Below are 22,681 nucleotides of genomic sequence, written 5' to 3'. Positions count from 1 at the left end.
ACATTCAGTAACAGTTGCATGCTGTGCGTGCTGAGAGCTCAGGCTCCAAAATCATCCTTCCTGGGGTTGAATCCTGAATCTGCCATTAACCAGCTGTGAGACTTTGAGAGTTTCTCCATTTTCTTTGGGGATGATAACACCTACATCATAGAGATACTGTAAGGATTAAATGGATTCATACACGTAAAGCATTGGAAACAGGGCCTGACACACATTACATGCTCCTGTTGGCTGCGAGCACCACCACCTCCACCACTATCACCATCATCCTCCTGTCTTCTCCCTCCCCCTCTGCTAAACTAGAAGCATTGCAGAGATTCAATCTTATGTCTCACTGGGTGAGAAGAGACTATCAAACCCTGGAATGTTGAAGTATGGAGAATCATAGGAACTTCTAGGAATTATTTGGCCCAATCACCTCATTTTATCATTGTGGGAACTGAAGCCCGGAGTGGGACTGTGATTTGCCCGAGCTCATGCAGCCTGTTGGTGGCAACATGGACTGCAGACAGGTTCGACACCTTTCCACCATACCGTACTGCCTTTACTAGGAATCATTTGTCTGGAGAATGCCCTTGAAACTGGTAATTTGAACAGAAGGAGATAAAGGTTAGAACATGGGGTTACTGCCTCTTGCCACCGTATGTGTGGCCAGACTGTTAGTCCTCCATGTGTCATAAACGCCAGCATACGGCTGGGAAAACTGCTTATAGGACTGTCAGTTGGACACAAACCGACTATAACTTAAAACCAAAAGATCTAGACCTTTGACAACTCCTATTTTTGTTCTAATGTATTGTCTATGGAACCTCTTTCCTTCAGTGCCCACCATAGAGGCTTAAGGGTGGGCGTAGTTCTCTGCTGAGCCACAGCTAAGGTACATTTCTGTGCCTTAGCTGGGGTGCTGTCTGGAGCTGGGCACCAGAGCCTCCTTCTAATGCTTATCTTTTTTTTTTTTTTTTTTTTTTTACACGGCAGCTTTAATGGGGAACAACTGACAGCCAGTAGACCGTACATCTTTTCTTTTCTTTTTCTTTTTCTTTTCTTTTTTGTTTTTCTTTGTTTTCGGGGGTACACAGTCTCACTCTGTCACCCAGGCTGGAGTGCAATGGTGTAATCTCAGCTCACTGCAACCTCTGCCTCCTGGGTTCAAGCAATTCTCCTGCCTCAGCCTCCCAAGTAGCTGGGATTACAGGCACCTGCCACCACACCTGGCTAATTTTTGTATTTTTAGTAGAGATGGATTTTCACCATGTTGGTCAGGCTGGTCTCAAACTCCTGACTTCATGATCCACCCACCTCAGCCTCACAAAGTGCTGGGATTACAGGCGTGAGCCACCACTCCCAGCCATGTATATTTAAAGTATTCAGTTTACATTTTGATCCATGTATAGACTGGTAAAATGGTCACCACAAGGTAATGAAAAAAAGTTTTCTCCTGCCCCTTTGTAATTCCTTCCTCCTGTCCTTTTCCCACTGTAGAAATGTAGTTTGCATTTTCTAGAGTTTTATATAAATGGAATTGTACAATATGTACTCTGTTTTTGGCCTGGCGTCTTTCACTCTGTATAATTATATTGAAATTCATCCATGTTCTTTTACGTATCAATAGGTTGTTCCTTTTCACTGCTGGTGTTCTAGAATAGAATACTATTGTATGGCCATACTAGTTTGTTTTTTTACTGGTTAAGAGGCGTCTAGGTTGTTTTTCAGTTTTGGCTGTTACAGATAAAGGTGCTATGAATATTCATGTACGAAGCTTTGTATAGACATATTCTTTCACTTTTCCTGGGTAAACACCTAGTTGTGAAATGGCTGGGTTACTTGATAGGTGTATGTTTAACTTTTTAACAAGCTGCCAAATTGTTTTCCAAAGCATAGCTGTCCCTTGGTATACATGGAGGGTTAATTCCAGAACTGTCCCCACCTACCAAAATCCATGCATACTCAAGTCCCATGGTCAGCCCTCTGGAACCCACACGTAAGCAAAAGTCAGCTTTCCATGTCCATGGTTTTCACATCTAGAAAATACTGTATTTTTGATTTGCATTTGGTTTAAAATCCATGTACAAGTGGACCCTTGCAGTTGTCAAACCCATGTTTTTCAAGGGTCAACTGTGGTTCATTTTACATTCCCATCAGAATTTCAGTTGCTTTACATCTTTGTCAGCACTTGGTATGGTCTGTATTTTAAATTTTATTCTTTCTAATAGGTATGAAGCTGTAGCTCGTAATTTTAATTTTAATTTCTCCAGTGACTAATGATGTTGAACATCTTTTCCTATGTTTATCTGCCATTTGTGTATCATCTTTGGTGAAGTGTCTGTTGATAAGTTGACTCCTTTATTATTTTCAGATGTCCCAAAGAATATTATTTATAGCTCTATAATCTCTTCTGATATTAATATAATTATTCTAGTTTTCTTTTGACTGGTGTTACTATAGATTATAATTTTTTATCCTTTTACTTTGAGCATGTTTCTCTTTTTGTGCTTAAACTTGGTTTCTTGTAGGCAGCTTATAGTTCAGTCTTACTTTTTTATCACATGTGACAATCTCTGCCTTTTAATTGATTGCTATTTGATTTTAGTTTCATTATTATAATTATTATTATTTGAGACGGAGTCTCACTCTGTTGCCAGGCTGGAGTGCAGTGGCACGATCTTGGCTCACTGCAACCTCCACCTCTCAGATTCAAGCGATTCTCCTGCCTCAGCCTCCTGAGTAGCTGGGATTACAGGCACACACCATCGTGCCCATCTAATTTTTGTATTTTTAGTAGAGACAGGGTTTTAACATGTTGGCCAGGATGGTCTCGATCTCCTGATCTTGTGATCTGCCCGCCTCGGCCTCCCAAAGTGCTGGAATTACAGATGTGAGCCACCATGCCTGGCCTATTATTATTTTGTAAAGAAAGAATCTTTTAGGGCTGTTGCCCAGGCTGAAGTGTGGTGGCATGATCATAGCTCATTGTAACCTCAAACTCCTGGGCTCAAGCCATCCCCACATCTCAGCCTCCCAAATAGCTGGGACTACAGGTGCATGCCACCATGCCTGGCCAATTTTTGAAAATTTTTCTTGCTCCTATTGCCAAGATCTTGAACTCCTTGCCTCAAGTGATTCTTCTGCCTTGGCCTCCCAAAGTGCTGGAATATTTTAGTTTCTATTGCTGTGTTTTCAAGTTTATGAGTCTTATTTTCTATGTTATCTAATCTGCTGCCAATTTCATCCAGTATGTGTGTGTGTGTGTATTTATCTTACAAAAGCACAGTTTTATAACAAGATTTCTAAGAGAAAAAAGACAATTTCAGGTGTCACATGCATTGATGTACATACACATTGATGATACATCGTTATTGTGTTTATTAATCAGAACTCTTTGTTCCACGTAACAGAAACTCAACTTGAACTCTTTTAAGAAAAAGAGAGGGATGTACTGACTCACAAAATAATAGGAAAGGTTGAACAAGTAAACCATAGAACAGCAGAGATACCTAACAACTTAAGTATTCAAACACTGCCAAGACTGTTGTTTTGTCTTTGGTATCTGTATGATGGTCATATTGTATCTCACTGCACAATGCCTTCCTCCGTGCACCGAAAACCATTACCACTGCTTGGTGCTGAGCCTCACGGTCTCCAGATTCCAGTGGGGAACTTATTCTTTGTTAGAGTTTGAAAAATTCCAAGAGAAGACTGGCTCAGCCTGAGTTGGGTTTCCATACCTGAACAAGTCTGTTGTGGCTGGCAGGGCAAGGTCACGTACAAAGATCATAGCTCCCATGAGAATTCAGGGTCTAGTTTATTTTCTATCTACAACATTGAAGATTTTATCTCTAGAATTTAATTTGTGATTTTTATATCTCTAGTAAACAAGTTCAGTCTTTCCTCTAGATTTTTAACCATACAGAATATAGTTACAATAATTGTTTTAATTTTGCTGTCTGTAAATTCTGTCATCTGTGTCATTCCTGGGTCAGTTTCTATTAATCAATTTGTTCCCCCCCCTTTATTATTGAAGGGGGCCAGCCCCTCCACACCTGTGAGTATTTCTCATCAGGTGGGATGAGAGACTGAGAAAAGAAATAAGACACAGAGACAAAGTATAGAGAAAGAACAGTGGGCCCAGGGAACCGGCACTCAGCATACGGAGGACCTGCACCAGCACCGGTCTCTGAGTTCCCTAAGTCTTTATTGATTACTATTTTCACTATCTCAGCAAGAGGAATGTGGTAGGAGAGCAGGTAGATAGTGGGGAGAAGGTCAGCAAGAAAACGTGAGCAAAGGAATCTGTGTCACAAATAAGTTCAAGGGAAGGTACTATACCTGGATGTGCACGCAGGCCAGATTTATGCTTCTCTCCACCCAAATATCTCCATGGAGTAAAGAGTAACCAAGCAGCATTGCTGCCAACACGCATCACCTCCCGCCACAGGGCGGTTTTTCTCCTATCTCAGAAATGAACAGATGTACAATCGGGTTTTATACCAAGACATTCAGTTCCAGGGGCAGGCAGGAGACAGAGGCCTTCCTCTTATCTCAACTGCAAGAGGCCTTCCTCTTTTACTAATCCTCCTCAGCACAGACCCTTCATGGGTGTGGGCCTGGGGGACGGTCAGGTCCTTCCCATCCCATGAGGCCATATTTCAGACTATCACACGGGGAGAAACCCTGGATAATACCCGGCTTTCCAGGGCAGAGGTCCCTGCGGCTTTCCACAGTGCATTGTGCCCCTGGTTTATTGAGACTGGAGAATGGCAATGACTTTTACCAAGCATACTGCTTGTAAATATTTTGTTAGCAAGGCACATCCTGCACAGCCCTAGATCCCTTAAACCTTGATTCCATGCAACACATGTTTTTGTGAGCTCAAGGTTGGGGCAGAGTTACAGATTAACAGCATCTCAGGGCAAAGCAATTGTTCAGGATACAGGTCAAAATGGAGTTTCTTACGTCTTCCTTTTCTACATAGACACAATAATAGTCTGATCTCTCTTTCTTTTCCCTACAATTATGGATCATATTTGCCTTCTTATTTACATGTCTGGTAACTTTTGAGAGAATGCCAGATATTGTCAATTTTACCTTGTTGGGTGCTAGATATATTTGTATGTCTGTAAATACTGAGTTTTTTGAGGCGGGGAGATACAACTAAGTTACTTGGATACAGTTTAATCTTCCAGGTCCTGGTTTTAAACTTTGTCAGGCAGGACCAGAACAGTATTTAATGTAAGGCTAACTTTGCCAAAAGTTACTCTATAATGTTTCATGACTCAGAGGTGTTCCCTATTGGCTGTGGAAACAGGAACTATTCCCAGCCCTACATGAACTTGAGACATTGTTCCCTTTAATTCTTTTGCAACCAAAGGATTCTTGTTTTGGCCTTGGGTCGTTTCCTTACATATGTGCACTGCTCATGTCAGCTGAAGACTTTAGGGAGACCCTCTGCAGATCTCTCCTCTTTGGTACTTTGCCCTGTGATCTCTAGCTGCCTTGGTTTTCCTGGAATTCAATACCCTCCTCAACTCAGGGAGACCACCGAGCTTCGCTGGCTTCCCTTTCCCTGAATACATCCCAGAAACTGTAGGCAGAAGCTGGGGGGCTCACCTGATTTGTCTCACATCGTTAGGATCACTGTCTTTCACTGCCTGATGTTCCATGTATTGAAATGCAGTTGTTTCACTTATGTGTTCAGTTTTTCAGCTGTTTCAGATGGGAGGAGAAATCTGATCCCGTTGTTCCATCTTGTCAGAAGCGGAAGTCTCTGTCCTTTGAGCAGAGCCCATTTTTCCTACTGCACTTTCTTTCTTCCTGGGCAGCATTATTATTTATTTATTTTTATTTATTTATGTATATTTATTTATTTATTTATTTTGAGATGGAGTCTCGCTCTGTGGCCCAGGCCGGAGTGCAGTGGTGATCATGATCTTGGCTTGCTGCAACCTCCACCTCCCGAGTTCAAGCAATTCTCCTGCCTCAGCCTCCCAAGTAGCTGAGATTATAGGCGTGTGCCACCATGCCCGACTAATTTTTGTATTTTTAGTAGAGGCAGGGTTTTATCATGTTGGCCAGGGTGGCCTCAAACTCCTGACCTCAGGCAGTCTGTTTCCTGGGCATTATTTGACCGGTGCACCAGGGGTAGGTAGAGCAGTCTGTGGGCTGCTGAGTCCCCTTCATGCCAGAGTCTGTGGACCAGTTATGCCTTCCTGAGATGGCACTTGTAATGAGAAGCTTGCCAGGCCGGCTTCCAGCTTATGTGACCTGCATAGTGGATGAAGTGCTGAAGGAAGGATGAAGAAAAGGAGGAGGATGGTCAGGAAGCAGGAGCAGAGATGTCATCGCAATGTCAGAAATGCTATCAGGTGCTGTAGGAAGGCGAGCTGGCTGCCCTGATAGAACTCACAGGGTGGCATGGCCACGGTGTGGAACTCTTTTCTGTAGGTTGAGAAACTACCTTACCTTTGCTACAAAAACCCAGAGTTAGGGGGATCCATTCCAGCTCAATCAACCCAGAAGAACATTGTGCATAAAGTGGATACCACTTTATTTATTCCCGTTGAGAAACACCATCATCTACAGGGGCCTGGCCTTTTCCATTGGTGCCCTGGGGTCTGTTTGACTAATGGGTCAGAGCCACTCTAGGAGAGCAGGTGGTTGTGGGAGCAGCCACCACCTTTGTGTGGGGACACATATAGTAACCACAGTTTTAAAGCCAAAACTGGGATTCTTGATTTGGCTGGATAAGTTCTGATTTGTAATTCATCTGTCACATTAAAATATGTTTAGTTATATTTCTAATAATTCACTGTGATCGAAGTGAACACAGAGATGTGCCTTTAGAACTAGGGCCTCTGGTAGCTGCATTTCCATATTGATTGCTGGTGGTTCTCCTGTTTCTAGTAGGAACTTGGGGCAACTTAGCCACCTCCTCAGAGAACTGCACATTATGCTGATAGAGACAAAATAGGCATTTATACCATTTCTTCATCAGCTAATTCATCGGACAGATATTTATTGAGCAGCTACTAAGTGCCAAATGCTGAAAAACATAATAACAACAAACCTATGTTTTTGTTTCCCAGCTGGAAAAAAAAGGACTGTATAATTTGGTTTCTAAAGAAGGCTTCTCATTCAGGTTCCCACAACCACCTTCTAAAGGCAGCACAACTGTGTGTAATGCAGGAATTGCCTGTGCCGGAGTGACGGATGTCTTGGGTGACTTGGCAGCAGCAGGCCGGCGGGCGCAGCCGTCACAGGCATGGTCTCTCTGTGTTCCTTGCAGGTTCCCCCGCCTGCACAGCGCGGTGATCAGGACCTTTGTTCTCGTGCAGCACTACGCGGCCGCCCTGATGGCCGTGAGCGGCCTCCCGCAGATGAAGAACTACACGTCGGTGGAGACGCTGGAGATCACGCAGAACCTCCTCAACTCCCCGAAGCAGTGCCCCTGTGGCCACGGGCTCATGGTCCTGCTGCGGGTGCCCTGTTCGCCCCTGGCGGCCGTGGCCTATGAGCGGCTGGCCCACGTGCGGGCCCGGCTGGCGCTGGAGGAGCACTTCGAGATCATCCTGGGCAGTCCCAGCTCGGGCGTCACTGTGGGGAAGCACTTCGTAAAGCAGCTCAGGGTGGGTGCTGTGCGCGGGGAGGGGCGGAGGGAGGTGCTGTGCGCGGGGAGGGGCGGAGGGAGGTGCTGTGCGCGGGGAGGGGCGGAGGTAGGTGCTGTGCGCGGGGAGTACCTGGGAGAGCTGAGGGGCCCACCAGAGGCAGGAAGTGGCACAAACCCCACAGCGTGGCCAGCGTGGCTTGCTTAGACCCAGCCACCCCCCAGCCTCCTCTCTGTGATTCCCCACCCCTGCCCTCCGCCCCAGCAGCACCCCCACACCCCTGCAGCATTGCCTTATGACTTGCGGCCTCTGCGCAGCAGCAGCCTGCTTTCTTTTTTCCTGGGGATCCATTTCCTCTCTTCTTTGTTTAGCTGATGCTTCTTTATTTTCTCCTTTGAGACAGGGTCTTACTCTGTGACCCAGGCTGGAGTGTGGTGGCGCGATCACAGCTCACTGCAGCCTTGAGCTCCTGGGCTCCAGGGATCCTCCTGCCTCAGGCTCCTGAGTAGCTGGAACCACTGGCGTGTGCCACCACACTTGGCTAATTTTTAAAATTTTTAGGAGAAACAAGGTCTCATTATGTTGCCCTGGCTGATCTAAAACTCCTGAGTTCAAGCGATCATCCTGCCTCAGCCTCCCAAAGTGCTGGGTTCCAGGTGTGAGCTGCCCTGCTTATTTTCTGCAGCACTTAGCTTGGCGTCTTTCCTCTTTCAGGAAGCCACCCTCTCCCTCCACCATGCCCAGGGCAGTGCCATGTTCCCTGCCTGTCATCCAGCCCCCCTCCCTGATGGTGGGGGGTGAGGGCCATCCCCACAGAACTCAGCCCCCCAAAGCCCAGCACAGCACCTGACCCATAGTAGGTTCTCACTTAACCCGCAGGTGACAGAAAGTGCAAAAGGGTTAGGGAAAGAACAAATGAGTGGAAAACAGGAATGAAAGGGAGGACACTGTCAGGAGAGAACACAGGCAAGACATGAACAGCTGGCTGGGCGCGGTGGCTCACGCCTGTAATCCCAACACTTGAGGAGGCCGAGGCGGGCGGATCGCCTGAGGTCAGGAGCTTGAGATAAGCCTGACCAACGTGGAGTAACCCTGTCTGTACTAAAAATACAACAATTAGCCAGATGGGGTGGCATGCACCTGTAGTCCCAGCTACTTGGGAGGCTGAGGCAGGAGAATAACGTGATCCCTGGAGGTGGAGGTTGCAGTGAGCTGAGATTGCACCACTGCACTCCAACCTGGGTGACTGAGCGAGACTCTGCCTCAAAAAACAAAAAACAAACAAACAAAAAAACGTAAGGAGCAGCTGACAACACAGACGTTCTTTCACGCAGCTGGTCAGCTGACAGATGTCTTGGACACCCTCTGGCTGACTAGTCTACATGTTCTAGGCGACTGAAAATTCCCATCTTTCATGGTGTGCTAATTTGCAGTCTCAAGAAATTTCCTTTTGGTTAGAAGATGTAGTTCAAGGAGTTTAAATTGGCGTGGGAGGCCATCAGGGGTTCCTCTGAGCTGGGCTGGTTGGGAAGGGAGGTGTCTGTGGCTTTATTTCTTTTTCGTTATCTGCAGATGTGGCAGAAAATCGAGGATGTGGAGTGGAGACCCCAGACTTACTTGGAGCTGGAGGGTCTGCCGTGCATCCTGATCTTCAGTGGGATGGACCCGCACGGGGAGTCCTTGCCGAGGTGAGTGGAGGGGTTATGCCCCTGGGGGTCTCTGAGGAGCTGGCTGCCTGGGCCCCCTCAGGGAGCATGTCAGGGCGCTGCCATGCCCTGACGGCAGGCAGCACCACTCGCATTCACAGGCACCGTGGGTAGGACCTTCATCGTGGCTTTCCCAGCAGGGGCCTGAGTGCGTCTAAGGCTGGTGCCCCTTTTCCTGATTGTCAGAAAGGCACTGTTTGGGCTCATGGTGATGGCTGTGGCCGGGCTCTGCGAGTGGAGGCCCTACAGCTGGAGTCAGGATTTAAAGCCTCCTGAGTTCAGTTTCTCCCCATGGGGCGCTCTGTGTGCGCTGGGGATGGCAGTTCTGCCTTGGACAGTAAGGCATCCGCTCCAGGACTTGCGGCCACAGTTCCTGTTGGTACCTAGGCCGCCGCAATGCCTGGGCCCTCCTGGCTTAGGAGGTGTTCTGGGAGTGGGGGCAACTGACGCTGCTTGGGAAGAGCTGATTCTTCCGGCACAGAGTGGACTGTCTCAGAAGGTGTGTCCCTCCGAAGCCATCACAGCCTGGAAAGTCTCAGCCACACATCCACTCGATGTCCCCTGGGGGAAGGTCTCTAGGCCACCACACAGACATGCAGACACTCGAGACTCAGGTCACTGGGCCTCCTGTAAGGCGGTTTCTTGGATTGGTAGTGACAGATTGGGTTTTAGAGACTTCATACCCATGGAGAAGAGCAGACGGCCGGCCACAGATAGTAAAAGCCGACATCAGTGGAGTTCCTGTATGTTCTGGGCACTGTCCTAGATTCTTCTTTTATGTTTTATTTCATTTTACTCTCACCTTAACCCTGGGGGAGAGGTGCTATTTCAGTAGTCCCATTTTACAGATGAAGAAACTGAGGCCTACTGAGATTAAGCCAGTCTGGCTGGCAGTGGGCCTGGCTTCTTCCCCCAGGACCACCCCACACTTTAGCAAACAGCCCTCTGCATGCTGCGTACTCATGGGCCAGGGGAAGGGGGGGGCTCCAGAACATTTGACCTTGGTTGTTGCTATTTCACATGGGTTAATTCTTTTCTTCTTCAACTCCTTAAGGACTGAGACAATGTCTTAATCTGTTTTAAATTTTAGCAAGCGTTTGCTGAGTACCAGACACCTTCTGTAACCTTCTTTATACCAGGCACCTTCTGGTACCTTCTTTGTACCAGGTGTCATGATAGACTTTTCATATAAAACTTACTCCTTGCTGCAGTAGTGTCACCATCCTGTTTTATGGTTGAGTCAATGAACGATCATTTGCCTGAGGTCACCTGAGCAGTAAGTTTCAGAGCCCCATTGGAACCCTCACGCACCCCTCTCTAAACCCTTTGCCTTGGTTGTGTTTCTGCTGCGTGAGTCTGAGCATGGGTTGGCCTTTCCTCTCCTGCTCACAGCATTGCTTGTTGGTGTCCGACTTGATCGCCATCGTATTTCTAGCATCTAGTACCCTGGCATGTGTTCACTTGGATTGAATAATTGAATGCCCACTGATTACATTTAATCTTTGTCACAGTGGACTTAGATGCTTTTTATTTTTATTTTTATTTTTATTTTTTTGAGATGGAGTCTCACTCTGTTGCCCAGGCTGGAGTACAGTGGCGCAATCTCAACTCCGCTGCAGCCTCCACCTCCCGGGTTCAAGTGATTCTCCTGCCTCAGCCTCCCGAGTAGCTGGGATTACAGGCACCCGCCTCTACAACTGGCTAATTTTTCTATTTTTAGTAGAGATGGGGTTTTGCCATGTTGGTTAGGTGGTCTCGAACTTCTGACCTCCAGTGATCGGCCCGCCTTGGCCTCCCAAAGTGCTGGGATTACAGGCATGAGCCACCGCACCCAGCCAGATGGTTATTAATATTTATTCCCATCTTTCAGATGAAAAAATCAGAGCCTTATAGCAGAGCTCAGGTTCAAGCCCCTTTTTTATCTGGTCCAAAAGTTAATGCAGCACAGGGCTAAGTGCACAGTGGGTGTCCCCAAAGATTTACTATTATACTGAATTTGTTGCTGCAAGCTGCCAGTAACACTGTTGGCTTTTCCACTTGTACGAGTCCCTGGGTCCTCACCAGGAAGGTGGGGCATGGTCCTGATCAGTGCTGCCTATAGCAGTGGGAACAGCACCCCACTTGTGGAAGGCGCTAAACAGACACTCTCTTCTGTGTCTTGCTAGGTCTTTGAGGTACTGCGACCTGCGATTGATAAACTCGTCCTGCTTGGTGAGAACAGCCTTGGAGCAGGAGCTGGGCCTGGCTGCCTACTTTGTGAGCAACGAGGTTCCCTTGGAGAAGGGGGCTAGGAACGAGGCCTTGGAAAGTGATGCAGAGAAGCTGAGCAGCACAGACAACGAGGATGAGGAGCTGGGGACAGAAGGTGAGGGGTGGCTGCCCTCAGCCTAGGTGTCCATGTCAGCACGTCTTTCTTGGCTTCTGAGCTTTGAGGCTGCCTGTGCTTATGGAGACAGCCGTCTCCAGTTCAGCAGGTCCTGGGGCCTCTCTGCTGGACAGCAGCTCTGGATTTCCAGTGTTGTTTCCAACATTTCCAGTGTTGGAGGAAATGGTAGAGCTCTCCTTGAATTCAGATTTTGCTTGTTTTCTCCCCGTCTCTTTTGGTGGTGTGAGAAAATGGAAATCCCTATAGAGGTTCTTCCTAGTTCTAGAATTCTTAAAGAGTAGGAAGAAAAATTAAGATTATTTAGAGTTCAAGTTCAAAATTTCTTAGAGTTCCTCATTCCACTCACTGGTGGGATTCTGACCCGGTGTGATTTGCTTGCTTATTTCCTCTGTGCATCAACCCAACAGCATGCTGTCCATTCTTAAGATTTATGAAAACAGGCTCATTTGCAGACTTTTCAAATCTGATGCCATCTTTTTCATAGGACACATAAATGATAACATCACAAGGCATTGACTGTAGTCAACAATGTGATGAGAAATATGTAGACAATCATACAAAAACTAGAAAGCATTTATGGAGTGTGTAGAGGGGAAGGAGGTGGGTGTGGGCACTAGACTGGGTCTGTGGTCTCCCTCCTCTGTCTTGACTATGGGACCTCTGCTAGCCTCAGCTTGCTCGTCTGTAAAATGCAGATGGAAGGACCTGCCCACCTCTAGCCGTCTTTTCGAAGCACAGCAGGGACTCTGATTTAATTCTTTCACTTGTGGGTATCTGCTGCACATCTCCATGCTCCCTGGCGTCTCAGGACCCCCTTCTTTAGTTTCACCATCTGCTCCTCTCTACCCACAGCCCCCACTGCACTGCGCACTGGCCCGCATTAAACTTGCAGTGGCCGGGCTGTGCTCTGCCCTCCTGGCCTCTGCGCTGCACGGCTTCCCTTCCTGCTGCTTGGAGTTTTCCTTTCTCTGCTTTACCTGGAAATCCGTGTGGCCCTTCAGCACGAAGGCCAGCTGCCCCCTCTTCCAGGAGATGCCCTGCTTTTCCCGCAGGCTCCCCGACCCGTCTTTTTTACATCTCCTCTACCAGCTTGCAGCTGTGCCTCATGGGCAGGGGCCTTTGCTGCACCCAGAGTGCCTCCCTGCACCACAGCCCACTCCTGTCTCCTCAGGGCCCTGTCCATGGTGGGGGCCTGGAAGATGGCAGTGAATGAGTGAATGGCTGAGGAGAGGTGATCATCGGAACACACTTTACACACTGCAAAGTGCTGGGCAAATGTCAGGGATGGTTATTTCGGTGCATTCTCAGCCTGTGTGTTTTGAAACAGGCTCCACCTTGGAGAAGAGAAGCCCCATGAAAAGGGAGAGGTCCCACTCCCACGACTCAGCATCCTCGTCCCTCTCCTCCAAGGCGTCCGGTGAGTCTTCCCACGCGGGAAGGACCAGATCAGCGAACTGGTTTTTGAGGTTTCAGAGAATGAAAAGAAACATATATAGGGCTATTTGCTGATCCTTTATTTTCCATCAGAACTGGAAAGATAAGGAAATCTTTGAAGCACTGGACTCTAGAGAGTAAATGTTCTGGTGAACTTGGGATTGGAGAACTTGAAGACTGAGCAAGACTGTAGGGTTCCGCTGCCCCTGTCCTCAGTTGAAGACCATGGATGCTGCCCCTTACTGTGGCTGGGGCCTCAGGCTGAGTCTGGCCATGTTAGGGGCGGGTCCCCGGATGTTCTCCCTGCTGCTGTTAGCTTGGGAAAACCCCGTGCCCTGTGGAGAGAGCAGCTGAGCACAAGGAGAGAAATAGACACGGAGACTTCACTGGGGGAAGAGCAACAAAAGGCAATACAAGCTCATGAGCCCTCCATGTAGCCAGAGCCACAGGAAGTGGGCAGTGCCAATCACAGGCTTTACATGGTCTCTGCCCTAAGGGGTCCATCTGTCTCCGAGAGCAGTCAGGACCACGAACATGAAAGAGTGTCCCGTCTTCCCGCCACAAGCATTATGAGGGCCTCCTTGCTATCTGGATCAGCCCTGAGGATAAATGAGATGTAGACCTGACCTCAAGGAACGAACTCATCGTTCTCATAAAAGACGTGCTATTTTGCAGTCGTTTTTCGCACACATTTTCACTTCACATATGAGGAAGTCTGTACTTTTGTCCCAAGGCAGAGGGCAGATTTCAGGGTAGGGGAGGTTACCACAGGTTTGAGAGAGCAGCTGACCCCCAACCAGGCCTTGCAGAAGGTGTTATAAATGGAGGGAGCCTTAAGGGCTGAGAGGCTCAGGGGCAAGACGCACAGGGCCTGGGTGCAGGGACAGGTGCGCTGGCCGCAGGCCCCCATTGCGGGAGGCAGGGAGGCACCTAGCTGTGGCTGGGGGAACGGCTGAGAGTCGCTGCTGTTTGATCTGGGATGGGGAAAGGTCAGAGGTCAGAGCCCACCAGGAGACTGGCTGGGGGCATCTCCTTTTTCCCTCATCTCCTGTGCCTGTGCTCCCAGACACCCCTGATGGAGTCAGCACTGAGCCTCTTCACCCTCAGCCCAGAGCTCGGAGACCGAAAGAAGCCCTGCCTCATAGGCCGGAGCTCAGTCAGAAAAGCCAGCGCCGCAACCACTGGGTCTGTTTGCCTGAAACACAAGTACAGGAGGCTTGGGGCAGAAACAGGAGCCACCGGCAAGCTCTGGGACAGCTCACTCCTGGGATGAGTCGCCCCTGAGATGGGCCACTCCTGGGACGAGTCGCCCCTGAGATGGGCCACTCCTGGGACAGGTCACTCCTGGGATGGGCCACTCCTGGGACAGGTCACTCCTGGGATGGGTCACTTCTGGGACAGGTACCTTCTAGGACATCCCTGACCAGGTTCATCTCTCCGCAGGTTCAGCGCTCGGTGGTGAGTCCTCGGCTCAGCCCACAGGGCTCCCCCAGGGAGAGCATGCCAGGTCGCCCCAGCCCTGTGGCCCCACAGAGGAGGGCAGAGCCCCTGGTGAGAAACAGAGGCCCCGGGCAAGTCAGGGGCCACCGTCGGCCATCAGCAGGCACAGTCCCGGGCTGACACCCCAGCCTGACTGCAGCCTCAAGACCAGCCAGAGGAGCGTCCAGGTGTCGGTCACCTCGTCATGCTCCCAGCTGTCCTCCTCCTCGGGCTCGTCCTCCTCATCCGTGGCGCCTGCTGCCGGCATGTGGGTCCTGCAGGCCTCCCAGTGCTCCCTGACCAAGGCCTGTCGCCAGCCACCCATCGTCTTCTTGCCCAAGCTCGTATATGACATGGTTGTGTCCACTGACAGCAGCGGCCTGCCCAAGGCTGCCTCCCTGCTGCCCTCCCCCTCAGTCATGTGGGCCAGCTCTTTCCGCCCCCTGCTCAGCAAGACCATGACGTCCACCGAGCAGTCCCTCTACTACCGGCAGTGGACGGTGCCCCGGCCCAACCACATGGACTACGGCAACCGGGCCGAGGGCCGCGTGGACGGCTTCCACCCCCGCAGGCTGCTGCTCAGCGGCCCCCCTCAGGTGGGTGTTGCTCGCTCCCCCAGCATAGCCCCAGACTGGGGGGTCCTCACACTCCCATCTGGAAGGCAGGCATGGGGGTGACCGCACCGCGTCTTCACTTTTCACGCTTCCCATGATGGAATCTTCTCCAATGGCCTGGAGTGGACCAGAGGGAGGAGGGCGGGACTCATCTGCCACTCAGGGCTGGTGGCTTCCATTCCTTCCTGTGTGATGTTGGGGGTGGACGGGAGACCTCTCTGGGTGTATCAGACTACGGTTCCTCACCCCACGTCATCTTACTCGGCCACTGCGCATGTTCTCTAACAAATAGAAACAAAACTCTGGGTTCTCCACTGGAAGCTTTCGGTGAACCATGAACGGGGAACTGGGGGTTCTGTTTCCCCGTCGCAGCCCTCCCCCAGTGCATGGTGTTTCCTTAATAGCGAAAGTCCATTTCACCTCTCAATGGCAGAATCTCCTGGGCATGAGCATGTGGGGAGGAGGAGGGCTGGGGACTGAGGTCTGCTCTTCAGAACGGAGCTGGGCTTTGGGGTTGGAATGCGGTTCAGTATCCATTTGTGTCTTAAACTTGTACAATGAACAATATGTTTCTTACCGAGGAGTCTCCCTTCTTCCACACCCTCACACTATTGGATATTATCAATTTAAAATTGTTGTCTCTTTGATAGGTGAAAAATAATACATTACAGTTTTACTAGTAAGATTGACATTTTCTTTTATTTTTACTGGTCATTGGGACTTCTTTTTCAGTGATTTTCTGGTTTTTCTTATTTGTTTTTCCTTTAGGCCATTTGACATTTCTTGTTGATTCGTAGAAGTGCTTTAGATATTACAGATTTTTGTCCTTTGTCTATCATCTGTATTGCAGATTTTTTCTCTGAAGCTTCCCTGTGCTTGGGTGTCATGTTTTCCTCTGTAAACTTAGTTATTTCCATTCATCGGCATTTGCTGAGTTGTAGCATGAACCAGGCGTTGGGCTCGGTGCTTGGAAAGCACGTCCCTGGAGTGGCTCTCTTATTTATTATTGTTATTATTTATTATTATTGTTATTTTTCAGACAGAATCTCGCTCTGTCACCAGGCTTGAGTGCAGTGGCACGATCTCGGCTCACTGCAGCCTCTGCCTCCCGGGTTCAAGCGATTCTCCTGCCTCAGCCTCCTGAGTAGCTGGGACTACCGGCGGATGCCATCACGCCCGGTATTTTTTTTGTATTTTTAGTAGACACGAGGTTTCACCATGTTGGCCAGGATGGTCTCGATCTCTTGACCTCGTGATCCACCCGCCTCAGCCTCCCAAAGTGCTGGGATTACAGGCGTGAGCCACCCCGCTTGTAGTGGCTCTTTATACAGGGGTGCAAGGAGGGTACTGGGCCAGACCATGAGTACTTCTCAACAGTAATAACCAAAATGAACTAAGATTAATAGGAGGTATGCTACCCTGAAGCTTGGCTGGGGAAGAAGGGAACTCTGTGTTACAGGAAGCAGGAGAAGGAAGAAGAAAGTCGTTCTTTTCCTGGGTTTAGAAGGAGAAATACAAGAAGCACTTTTTAAAAATGTCTTATGCAATGAATTTTGCTATCTTGTACAGACATATGGATTAAGACAAGCAATTTGCAAGATTCATAAGACATTATGTTTTATAGTATCCTATTTTTTGGAAGCAGCTTTCTTCAGCTTATGATAAAATTCTATTTCTAACAGCTGAAAAATGCGGCTGGTTAAAATCTAGAGATGCATTTGCGAAGATATTTAAGCAGGAAGGCCTTGTGCTCGTGGGAGTCCATTTGTCCACCTGCCATGCTTGTTCCCTTCAAATATCTATGCATCCACGGGGCTCTCATTTTAAAGACAGGATCTTCAAGTGAGGCAGATGGCAGGAGCCATGCCAGGTGTTCAGCCGGTGCCTGGCACATGGATAGGGCTTCCTCACTGGGGGTTTTAACTCCCATACCTTTACAGATCGGGAAGACAGGCGCCTACCTGCAGTTCCTCAGTGTCCTGTCCAGGATGCTTGTTCGGCTCACGGAAGTGGATGTCTATGACGAGGAGGAGATCAATATCAGTGAGTTATCTGTTTGGGGATACGTGGGCTTGGAACCACCTGCATCACTTTCTCAAGTGACTTTAATTTTATATTTCACTTTCTAGATGGAATTCTCAGATTCATGATCAGACTCATCCCAAGGACCTTATAGGGGGTGCTATTTATCTTGTAGTCATTTTTCTCAGTATCAGGCCTTTGCTGTAGGGATACAATTACGATTAGTAGATGACTGTTTACTGAGTACCTTCTGCATGTGGAGTGCTGAACTCGATACTTTGCGTAAGTTACCATGTTAATTTCCTAGGCCCAGTGTGAGGTAGATGTTCCATTCTCCTCATAAATCACATGCCTGGGAGCCCAGCTGAGTAGTGGCAGGGCTGGATGGAATTAGATTTGACTGCTGCCTCTGCAAAGCAGACTTACCTCTCAGGGGAGGTTTCCTGCTCAGGCAGCTGGGCAGGGAGGTCAGTGTCTTGGGGCACAATAGAAATACGTGAAATGTGGGGAAAATCCTGTTCTCGTTTCCAGAACAGAGTTTACCCTGATTAAGATCAGCTTCTTGGCCTGGTGCGGTGGCTCACGCCTGTAATCCCAGCACTTTGGGAGGCCGAGGCGGGCAGATCATGAGGTCAGGAGATCGAGACCATCCTGGCTAACATGGTGAAACCCCGTCTCTACTAAAAATACAAAAAAATTAGTCGGGTGTGGTGGCGGGCGGCTGTAGTCCCAGCTACTCGGGAGGCTGAGGCAGGAGAATGGCGGGAACCCGGGAGGCGGAGCTTGCACTGAGCTGAGATCGTGCCACTGCACTCCAGCCTGGGCGACAGAGCGAGACTCCATCTCAAAAAAAAAAAAAGATCAGCTTCTTTTTGAGCTCATATAAAATAACCTCCCCTGTTTCCTCATCATCACTCCTCCCAGGGGCTCATAAACTTGGTCTGGTCAATGAGTCTGCTGTGCTGGGAGAGCGAGCTTGTCAGACAGTCCTGTCTGTGTTGTGGAGAGCTTGCCAGCCAGCTGCACTGGTGCTGAAGGGCACTTGGTGCGGTGCTGTCAACTGTGCTTCAGTTTTGATTTGGAGAAAATCTGGAGCCAAGGAAACCCTTCCAGCCCTCGGCCTTCCCTCCCAGGAAAGGAGAGGCTCTTCAGCCTGGCTCTGAGTTTTCTAAGGTTTCCCCACGGTTTGGAACCACATTTCAGATGAAGTCTGCAGCCCTGCTGAATTTGTCTCCTTTCTTTCTTGGACATACCAGTGATGAAGACAGAATCTGAACCCAGTTTGTTCAATGATAAAGCCCATTCTTTATATCTTATCTCTTTCGTTGAATAGGGATAATTTCTGTTTTATAGGGTTTTATAGGGATTAAATGTGACACACACAGAGCACCAAGACCTTTTTTTTTTTTTTAAGACAGAGTCTAGCTCTGTTGCCCAGGCTGAAGTGCAGTGGTACCATCTCGCCTCACTGCAACCTCCACCTCCCAGGTTCAAGTGATTCTCTTGTCTCAGCCTCTGGAGTAGCTGGAATTATAGGCATGTGCCACCATGCCCAGCTAATTTTTGTATTTTCAGTATAGACAGGGTTTCACCATGTTGGCCAGGCTCATCTCGAACTCCTGACCTCAACTGATCCACCCACCTCAGCCTCCCAAAGTTCTGGGATTACAGGTGTGAGCCACCATGCTTGACCAAAACCTATTAAATATTCATAGGCATTTCTCCCCTGCCTTCCTATGGACATGCACTCTGCCCATGTGTGCACTATAGTAGGACATGTATTTAATATAATCAACATGTTTTATAATTTGAGTTGGGCCAACTAGATTTTTCTACCTTTTAGCTGACAGACATTTAGTAAGCACCATAGACTACAATGATCACCATGTGAGATGAGACATGGTAAATGGAAAACTGGTTTGGACTACGAATGTTGTTGGCACCAGAAGGGAGAAGGCCCTGGGCTGGAGCACTCCAAGGGCCTTTCTACAGGTGGAGTGACAGGAGCTGAGCCATATTGGCTGGGGAGCATTTAGATAGAGGCAAGAAAGGAAGCTATGCAGGTTTTGCTGGCTTTGGCCACCAGTGTGGTCACCTGGGGAGACGGGCTGGAGTGAAGCACAGGGCTGAGGTCCTCTGGGTCAGGACTCTGGCCGGAGTGGAAGTCAGACTTAGGACAGGAGAGCAAAGCCATTCTCACAGCAAACAGCACAAGGCTGTTCCTGTGGATGGAGATAGCTCTGAATCCACGTTCTTGCCTCATTAGAACAATCTTGAAAATGGAATATGTGTCAGGAGCCTTGCAGATACAATGGGGTGTCCCAGCAGCCCACGGACTCAATAACAATTGCACTCCAAGCATCATCCTTTGTGCACATTTAAAATGTAGTCGTGCACCACATAATGATGTTTTGGTCAACAGACTGCATCTGTGACACTGGTCCCATGAGATTCTAGGGGAACTGAAAAATTCCTATCACCTAGTGATATCGTAGTCATCGGAATGCTGTGGCAAGAGGCATTACTCAAGTGTTTGTAGCGATTCTGGTGTAAATAAACCTGCACTGCCAGTACTGTCAAAAGTCTAGCACATACAATTATGTACAGTACATAGCACTTGATAATTATAAACAGCTGTTACTGGTTTATGTATTTACCATACTTTTATGGTACTATACTCCTACTTATTAAAAAGCAGTTAACTGTAGAACGGCCTTGGGCAGGTCCTTCAGGAGAGACTTCAGAAGAAGGCATTGTTCTCATAGGAGATGACAGCTCCATGACTATTACTGCCCCTAAAGACCTTCTAGTGGGGCAAGGCTGGGAGTTTGAGACCAACCTGGGGAACATGGTGAAACCCCGTCTCTACTAAAGGTACAAAAATTAGCCGGATGTGTTGGCATGCACCTGTAATTTCAGCTACTCCGAAGCCTGAGGCAGGAGAGTCGCTTGAACCCGGGAGGTGGAGGTTGCAGTGAGCTGAGATGGTGCCACTGTACTCCAGCCTGGGTGACATAGCGAGACTCTGTCTCAAGAAAAATGACAACAACAATAAAAAACAAATAAAAGTAGAAAAATTAAAATATTAAGCTCATGGAATGAGGATATCAAGAAAGAAGACATTTTTGATCAGTTGTACAATGTATTTGTTTTAAGCTAAGTGTTATTACAAAAGAGTCAAAGAGTTAAAAAGGTTAGAAAGTTAAAAAGTTATCAAAACCACAATAAAATACCATCTCACACCAGTTAGAATGGCGATCATTAAAATATCAGGAAACAACAGGTGCTGGAGAGGATGTGGAAAAATAGGAACACTTTTACACTGTTGGTGGGACTGTAAACTAGTTCAATCATTGTGGAAAATAGTGTGGCGATTCCTCAAGGATCTAGAACTAGAAATACCTTTTGACCCAGCCATCTCATTGCTGGGTATATACCCAAAGGATTATAAAGCATGCTGCTATAAAGACACATGCACACGTATGTTTATTGTGGCACTATTCACAATAGCAAAGACTTGGAATCAACCCAAATGTCCATCAGTGACAGACTGGATTAAGAAAATGTGGCACATATACACCATGGAATACTATGCAGCCATAAAAAAAGGATGAGTTCGTGTCCTTTGTGGGGACATGAATGCAGCTGGAAACCATCATTCTCAGCAAACTATCGCAAGAACAGAAAACCAAACACCGTGTGTTCTCACTCATAGGTGGGAACTGAACAATGAGATCACTTGGACACAGGAAGGGGAACATCACACACCGGGTCCTATTGTGGGGAGTGGGTGGGGGGAGGGATAGCATTAGGAGATATACCTAATGTAAATGACGAGTTAATGGGTGCAGCACACCAACATGGCACATGTGTACATATGTAAGAAACCTGCACGTGTGCACATGTACCCTAGAACTTAAAGTATAATCATAAAAAAAAAGTTATAGTAAGCTACGGTTAACTTATTATTGAAGAAAGAAAAATATTGTTTATAAATCGAGTGTATCCTAAGAGGGGAGTGTAAAGTCTCCAGTAATGCACGGCCATGTCCAGGCCTTCACATTTGCTCACTGCTTACTCACTGACTCACCCGGAGCAACTGCCAGTCCTGCAAGCCCCAGGCATGATGGGTGCCCGGTATAGTGCACCCTTCTACATTTTTTATACCATATTTCCCCCATGCCTTTTCTGTGTTTAGATACACAAATTCTCTTTTTTCTTTTTTTTTTTTTTTTGAGATGGAGTTTTGCTCTTGTCACCCAGGCTGGAGTGCAATGGCGAGATCTAGGCTCACTGCAACCTCTGCCTCCTGAGTTCGAGTGATTCTCCTGCCTTAGCCTCCTGAGTAGCTGGAATTACAGACACCCACCACCATGTCTGGCTGATCTTTGTATTTTTAGTAAATACGGGGTTTCACCATGTTGGCCAGACTGGTCTCAAACTCCTGACCCTAGGTGACCCACCTGCCTCAGCCTCCCAAAGTGCTGGGATTACAGGCATGAGCCACCGCGCCTGGCCAAGATACACAAATGCTTCACATTGTGTTACAATTACCTGCAGTATTTAGTGCCATAACGTGCTATATAGCAAGCTTGTCCATCCCACGGGCTGCATGTGGCCCAGGACAGCTTTGAATGTGGTTCAACATACATTTGTAAACTTTCTGAAAACATTATGAGATTTCTTTTTGCAATTTTTTTTTTTTAAGCTCAACAGCTATCATTGGTGTTAGTGTATTTTATGTGTGGCCCAAGACAATTCTTCCAATGTGGCCCAGGGAATCTAAAAGATTGGACATCCATGCTCAGAGGTTTGTAGCCCAAGACCAGTAGGCTACACCACATATCCTAGTGTGTAGCAGGCTGTGCCGTGTAGGTGTGTAAGTGCACTCTAGGATGTTAGCACAGTGACAGAATCGCCTGATGTCACATTTCTCAGAACGTATTCTGTGTTGTTCAGCGACGCATGACTGTAAATCGTTTTCACTTCCTATTTTGTCACATCTATGTTTCTACCAATCTTGTAGACCTCAGAGAAGAATCTGACTGGCATTATCTCCAGCTTAGCGACCCCTGGCCAGACCTGGAGCTGTTCAAGAAGTTGCCCTTTGACTACATCATTCATGACCCGAAGTATGAAGATGCCAGCCTGATTTGTTCACACTATCAGAGTATAAAGAGTGAAGGTCAGACTTTGAATCTCTCATTTCACCTTCCAAAGTGCATGGGCACAGCCTCTTGAAGGGACGAGCTGGATTTTGTTAGGCATAAAATCAGGTGGTGACGAATTAACCTGCCATACGTAGTACAGAACTGAGGTCACCACCTCCCTGTATGAGGAAGGGAGGAATGGAAACCTGTGAATTGAAGAGTGTTGCTCAGGAAGTGCTAAGTGATGATGATGACACCCTTGCTGATTTGTCACTATTGGAATATTCTG

General features: G+C 48.0%; 1 protein-coding gene across 41 annotated transcripts in view; it reads left to right on the top strand.

Annotated features, from left to right (window-relative positions):
- GREB1 (growth regulating estrogen receptor binding 1) overlaps positions 1–22,681 on the top strand; it is a 160,190-nt gene that overhangs the window by 120,536 nt on the left and 16,973 nt on the right. For 39 of the 41 annotated variants that reach the window (XR_012422657.1, XR_012422658.1, XM_065527411.2 and 36 more), the window contains 7 exons: positions 7,283–7,622; positions 9,174–9,289; positions 11,473–11,672; positions 13,021–13,110; positions 14,571–15,202; positions 17,161–17,263; positions 22,269–22,427. Coding sequence is in view for 38 of the 41 variants with exons in the window: in XM_065527411.2 (XP_065383483.1) it covers positions 7,283–7,622; positions 9,174–9,289; positions 11,473–11,672; positions 13,021–13,110; positions 14,571–15,202; positions 17,161–17,263; positions 22,269–22,427 (1,640 nt within the window). In the remaining 3 variants the exon portion in view is untranslated. Of the gene's footprint in view, positions 1–7,282; positions 7,623–9,173; positions 9,290–11,472; positions 11,673–13,020; positions 13,111–14,570; positions 15,203–17,160; positions 17,264–22,268; positions 22,428–22,681 lie in introns of those variants that run through there. The other 2 variants (XM_074012344.1, XR_012422659.1) reach the window with 2 other exon arrangements.

The sequence above is a fragment of the Macaca fascicularis genome, chromosome 13 (genome assembly GCF_037993035.2).
Source record: "Macaca fascicularis isolate 582-1 chromosome 13, T2T-MFA8v1.1".
Taxonomy (NCBI): Eukaryota; Metazoa; Chordata; class Mammalia; order Primates; family Cercopithecidae; genus Macaca; species Macaca fascicularis.
This window is presented reverse-complemented; position numbering and strand designations above follow the sequence as displayed.